General features: G+C 31.1%; 1 protein-coding gene across 10 annotated transcripts in view; it reads left to right on the forward strand.

Annotated features, from left to right (window-relative positions):
- Positions 1–6,948, forward strand: part of plekhg5b (pleckstrin homology domain containing, family G (with RhoGef domain) member 5b) — a 156,751-nt gene that overhangs the window by 114,419 nt on the left and 35,384 nt on the right. For 2 of the 10 annotated variants that reach the window (XR_015523914.1, XM_087307662.1), the window contains exon 1: positions 4,228–4,575. The exons of the other annotated variants lie outside the window; for them this stretch is intronic. Coding sequence is in view for 1 of the 2 variants with exons in the window: in XM_087307662.1 (XP_087163788.1) it covers positions 4,537–4,575 (39 nt within the window). In the remaining variant the exon portion in view is untranslated. Of the gene's footprint in view, positions 1–4,227; positions 4,576–6,948 lie in introns of those variants that run through there. 10 annotated transcript variants of the gene reach the window in all.

The following is a 6,948-nucleotide window of genomic DNA, read 5'->3' on the forward strand; positions in this document are numbered from 1 at the left end:
TACTTTAAACAAGCAAGGTGAATGTATGCCTATCAGTAGAGAGAAATATTTTATAATATTTGTTTAGTTTATTTAGTTTATTTTATGCTATTTATTTATTATTATTTTTTTTAATTATTATTTATTATTATTTTATTTTATTTTTTTCCATTAATTTACTTTTCTTTACAATTATAAAGACACTTCAAACACCTAAGATGAATTTATGCCCATCGGTAGAGGGAATATTAAATCTAGTTTTTTTTTATTTTATATTATTCCAATGCTGCACATCATTTATTCATTCATTATTTTTTTCTGTTTATTTTCTTATTTCTTTACTATTATATGATTGTAACAGACACTTAAACAATCAAGATGAAATCATGCCCATCGGCATACATTTTATTTAATTTAATGTTTTTATTTTAATGATGCACATCTATTGTCATGCTTTATATATATTAATAATAATAATAATAATAGTAATATAATAATATTAATAATAATAATATACACACACACGCACACATATATATATATATATATATATATATATATATATATATATATATATATATATATATATATATATGTATACATACACACACAACTACTAAGAAAATGTCACTGGAAGCACAGCTGATTATTCAGATGATTTTGCGGAAGTCATAAAATTTTAATTCATTTTATTTGTTTAATTTTGTTTAATTCTGCATTAACGTCTACTGTATATTCAACATACTTTTAAACAAGGTGCATGATGGTTCACACTTGTAGCTTCATTGTTGTTTCAATGACTGGTTGACCTCCTTTCCAGCATCGTTTGAATTGCTCCACATTTGGCCAATGTTTGGCCGGAATAGGTGATGTGTAATGGAAGCTGAATGTGCACGTAATGGAATCCACTGAGCATCATTAGACACAAGTCTGGGCCTCGGTGCTCGACAGACACCGTTATCTGCTCGGACGATAAGACTGTATCGCTGTGTTGATCACTGATTAATCATCTGTCCTTAAGCGTCAATGGCTCTTTGTTCTGCCTCCGCTTTGACTAATTGAAGTGGGCGACACTATGGGTGTCGTTGACCCTGAGACTAGTCCTGTGTTGACACTCAAGGTAAAGTTAGTAGATGAGAAGTGACCTGGTCAGATTGGTGTTTGTCTAACATGTTTTTTTTTACTATTATTTAAGCTTTTCTATTTCTCTTTCTTTGTTTCATCATTGGTTAAAGCTTAATCAAAAGCTGCTTTTATCCAGAGTTAAACTATGTTGTTTAGAGATGTTTTGAGTTAAAAAAAAGCCTCTACATGAATCATTTCCCAGTAATCAGGGTCTCGTATTCAAGGTTTAGGAGTATGTTGTGGTCAGTAGTCAAATTTTAACTAGGTGGAAAAAAGATTGATAGCTGATTACTCAGCTGTGGGATTTAAAGTTACCGCACTAGTTTACTTTTAATCTGACTTTTTAATCTGTCTTTTTAAAAGTAGATTTATTTTTTCATTCCTTTTTTCATTTGTTTGTTTGTTTTTTCATTTGTTTATTTGTCCATCCATCAGTTTGTCTGTCCATTCGTTCATTTGATTGTGCGTTCGTTTGTACCTTCATTCATTTGTTTGTTTAGTTTGTCTGTCTGTCCATTAGTTTGTCTCATTGTTTGTTAGTCCGTTTGTTTGTTTGTCCACTTGTTTGTTCATTCGTTTGTTTGTTTGTCTGTCTGTCTGTCTGTCTGTCCATTAGTTTGTCTGTCCATTCATTCATTTGTTTGTTCGTTCGTTTGTTCCTTCATTTGTTTGTTTTTTTATTTGTCCGTTCATCCGTTCATTTGTTTGTTCATTCGTTCGTTCATCTGTCTGTCCATTTGTTCGTCCATTTGTTTGTGCATCTGTTTGTTTGTCGCTTCGTCCGTTTGTTTGTTCCTCTGTTTGTCCATTTGTTTGTTTGTTCATTCGTTTGTTTGTTTGTTTATTCATTTGTTTGTTCGTTCATATATTTTTGTTTGTACATTCATTTGTTTGTTCATATGTTTGTTTGTTTATTCATTTGTTTGTTCATTCATAAATTTTTGTTTGTTCGTTCATTCGTTTCTTTGTTCGTCTGTTTCTCTATTTGTTCATCTGTTTATTTGTTTGTTTGCTTGCTTGTTCATTCATTTGTTTGTTTGGTTGTTTTTTGTTTGTTTGTTCATTTGTTTGTTCGTTTACCCGTTTGTTTGTTTGTTCTTTGTTCATTCATTTGTTTTTCCGTTCATCCGTTTGTTTGTGTGTTTGTTTGTTTGCTTGTTTATTTATTTGTTTGTTTGTTCGTTCATACGTTTGTTTGATTGTTTGTTTTTTGTTTGTTCGTTTGTCTGTCCATTCCTTCATTTGTGTGTTCATTAATTTTTCTTTTGTTTTTTTCATTATTTTGTTAATTCTTTTTTTTACCTTCATTTGTTTGTTTGTTCGCTCTTGTTTATTAGTTTGTTTGTTTGTTTGTACATTTGTTTATTTATTCATTCTTTAAGTTATTTTATTTCATTTTATTTAAATATTTTACGTATGAAATCTGTGCATCCACTCAGATACAATAATGATTTTTTTATTTGACCTTTATTAATATTAAAAAAGGGCAATTGAGATTTATTTTAACAAACTTTTTTTGCAGATTTTGCTGTTGAGTAAATTAATTGAAGCATATTTTTTTCTGCTTGCACTATTGAAGGATTCTTTAATATTTTTTGATGTGAACTTGGATTTCAAATTGAAGTTGCCTGTAAAGTCTTGATCTATATTTTGTCTTTCTTTCAACCATCCAGTTATTTGAGACTTGTCGTAGCAAGTATTATGGTCTGGGATTTTCCCCAGTTTCATATTGCCAAGGTCATTTCCTTGTAACTTTTAGGAAAGAAAAGGATGCTGGGAAGTCATTCAATGCACAGGAATGACACACTGTTCTCACTTTCGATTCATTAGAAGTCATGAGGATCATTTGAAACTCCCTTTAAATGATGTCTAGATATGTATAAGATAAGATATAATTAGGATATTTAATTAAGTCAAGATATTTACGTTTTTTTTAATGTACCAGTTAATTTTAAGACTTTTTTTTTCTTCAATCTAAAGTAAACATTCAAAATAGATAGATAAATGTAGATAAATGTTGTTGCATGTTATCTGTTTATGTATGTTGTTTTCTATAACAATACATAGTTTTAAAGAGACAACCTGCAATGAGCCATAAATCTCCACTTAAACAGCACTTAAACAGACCACACTTCACAGTGTTATTCAGGTCTTCTGAAGCATATGTTTGTGCATTGTTTAACATTATTCTACAAAAAAGTATTTTTTCTTAAATGGCTGTTTGAAGTATTTTCTACATTATGCTGTGATATAAATTCCCAAAATACTCCATACTTTTATATTGGATAATACTTTTATCCAATGTTCAGTTTTTGAGCTAGAAATATATGCAAATTAGCATATTTTTAAAATGAAATAATGCCTTGTTTGTTTATTTAAACATACATTTTTAGAAAAAAAAAAACATTATTTACCTCCTAAAGTAAGCTTTTTTTTTTTACTTTTTAATTACGATTTTTTAACATATATTTTTTCAGAACAACCCCTGCAGATGAGCAAATAAAATTATAAAATAATAATAATATTGTAAATTATAATATAATTAAAAATAAAAATGTAAAAATAAAATAATAAAAAAAATAAATAAATAAAGAGTACTGCCATCATAAATACTTTTCAGGGGAAACATTTGTACATCAAGTTACTTAGTGTTGTACTGTAGTTACCTCAGATTACAATGGTGATAGGTTGATTAACCTCTAAATGTACATATCTAAATATCTTGTAATACTTTCCCACCTCTTCAGAAAATTATCAGTTTCATTTGTAGATATGCAGTCATTTTTTTCCATTACATAGACATGTTTAAATCTCTGTATCCAATCTCTGAGTCACATCTGGACGACCTTCTTCCATCCAATGTACTGTCATATATATTTTTGCAAGCAGTAGTAACATCCTTTGTACAAATCTTGTTTCTTCTTTAAACTTTGGATGAATTCGTATTCAAAAACATGTTGACAGACAGACATTGATGTTTTTAAGCCTCCAGGATGTGTTCTCCCTTCTCCCCTCCCACTTCACATGTGACCCTCTGTCTTTAAGCAGCCACACCTCTCTTTCCTGCCCCACACAATGGGACAAGATCCTCCTAGTTGCCATGACGTTTGGGCTGTCTTATTCAGTAATGCAGACAGAGAAGCTCAGTCGGACGGCTTTACCTCTCATTGCAGGTTGAGCTTTATTATGAAACTCAAACAAACCTAGAAGCGAACCCTGATACACCTTCATCATTATATAGGAGTCTAAGGGAGTGCTGATTTAAAAATCATTTTGGACACCACATTTTGGCTCAAGAACACTTGTCTGGGGAGTTGCAGGATCTGCAGTAGTTGTGTTTTTGTGAGCGTTTTGAGGAGAGGAGGCTTTGAGTGACCGTAGCAGCTGGCTCTAGCATGGGTCAGGCTCCGTGAACCCGGCTGAGAGATTACCATGGTCTACCTCTCATTTGACATGCCGCTCGATTCCATGGTGAGTAGATCAGATGCTTTGGGAACTCTGTTACGCTTCATAAATTCAGTCAGTTCATCCATAGGATGTAATCTGCAATCACAGCTGATCCTAAAATAAGCTTGAATGAAACTTGAGCTTTTAAGGTTCATTTATTTCTTTATTTGTGCAGCGATTAAAGGGATGTTTGTTGTTCAAAAGTTCAAATAAGGGAGGGGAAAGCTGAATATTGATTTACTGATGCATGTCAATTATAAATGTGTCGCTCTCACTCGAAAGCTTTCCTTAGATGTGGTGTTTTGTGCTCATGTGTGCTGCCTATTGATGTTTTAAAGTAGTTTTCTTCTCCGTTTTTTATGATATAAATATATTATATATATATATATATATATATATATATATATATATATATATATATATATATATATATAATATAATATAATGTTGCAGGAATGTATTATTTGTTTATGGGAAAATTTTGCATCTATAGTCGTCCCTTGGTTTTTCAGTTTGCAGTGGTGTAAAATACTTGAGTAAATGGACTTCGTAACTTAAGTATTTTTTTGGCTACTTTGTACTGAGTATCAAAAATATAAGCAACTTTTACACTGAAAAAAGTATTGCATGCAGAACTGTTGCAAACAATTTATTTGTGTTGAATTTACACAAATTAAGTTTAATAATGTTCAACTTAATTTGTTTGTTTAAAGTTGGCCCAAATAAATTGCTTACAACCACTTGACGTAAAAAAAATTGAGAAAATCCAAGGAATCATCTTTAACTATTTTTTTCCAGTGTACTTTCTACTTGACTACATTTTTGATTGAATATATGTACTCTTTACTCCACTACATTTGAACGGACACTTATCGTTACTCATTACATTGTGATTGTGCACGACAAGTCGGCATCTTTATGTAGTGTCCAGGATGTAGTGTCTACTTTGTTTGCCACGAACCATAAAAAAAAAAGTGCTTTTAAGAATTCATCCTCAAATTTGAGAAAACACATTGAGGTAAGAGTCTATTTAATGTTAATTTAATGTGAATATATTCAAATTGTGTCTGACTTTACAATGGTATTGCAAGCATAATGTTAACAAAAGGTAATACAGTTATTGATATGGCAAAAACCACTGCGACATAACATGACTATATTTTAGCTTAATTAGCAGTGACATGCTTATTAGTATAGTTAAATAAAAATATTGCCCTCCTCTGAGTAGACATCGGCCGGTATAAGATTCTGACTAAGATTATGATAACCTTGAATAAAAATATCACGGTTTCACGGTAAAGGGATTGCTGCTCTAAAATATATTCTTTTTAAATGTCTGGGTAAAAAACAACAACAACAAAAAAATCCCTTTTAAACACAATAACTTTTATTTTGAGAAACATTTAAAATATTTTGGAGCAGTAAACGTGTCAGGCTAAATTTCTGCGGTCTTCATTTGTATAAATTTAATTTAAAACAGCATCTTTTCTGCTCAGATATTGTTGTCCTAAAAACAAAACAAAAAAGTAAATAAAAAAATCTTACACATACCTTATGGTATGGCTTAAAATGGTATTGCAGAAAATTTTGACGGTTTTAAAACCTTGACTTTTCCAAACCATGGTATACCTTAAAAACGGTAATTGTCCCATGCCTACTGAGAGGTGAATCACATCAAAGTCAGTTATGATTTTTTTTTACTACGTTTAACTATTTTTAAATTATTATTATTATTATTATTTTTTGTTTGTGCATTTTTTGGACATTTGAGTTTGACTGAGACTATAAGTTCTATTTTGCGCTGCCATTTTAAAACATTAAGGTGTTGAACTATTTAGATTAGATTCAACTTTATTGTCATTACACATGTACAAGTACAATGCAACGAAATGCAGTTTAGGTCTAACCAGCAGTGCAATAGCAATAAGTGCAGGATATAGGTATGAGTTATAAAGTGCAGTTATAGAAAAACTATGGTGATATTTACAGATGGATGTACTATGAACATTATATACAGGTTGTATTAGCTATGAACAGAGATTTACAATAGATGAATAAGAATATATGTACAGGTTGCTATTAATAATCAGAACTGCGCAGATAAATAAACATAATTACAAATGTATATGTGCAGTGGGTGTGTACAAAATTACAAATGTCCATGTGCAGTGGGTATGCACAGTTCAGTAAGTAAATCAGTGTAATGTAGTGCAATGAATATGTGCAAATTTTCAATGTGCAAATGTTAAATAGTGCAGTTATTGTGAGGAGTTTAAGTAAGAGGAGTGTGGGGGGTGTATTGGGGGGGCAAAAGAGTCAGTGAGGGGCAAGAGGGAGACAGCTCTGGGGAAAAGCTGTCCGGGGGAGCCTGAAGCGCCTGCTAAAATGAATTTCTGT

The sequence above is a fragment of the Danio rerio genome, chromosome 23 (assembly GCF_052040795.2).
Source record: "Danio rerio strain M-AB ecotype USA chromosome 23, GRCz13ab, whole genome shotgun sequence".
Taxonomy (NCBI): Eukaryota; Metazoa; Chordata; class Actinopteri; order Cypriniformes; family Danionidae; genus Danio; species Danio rerio.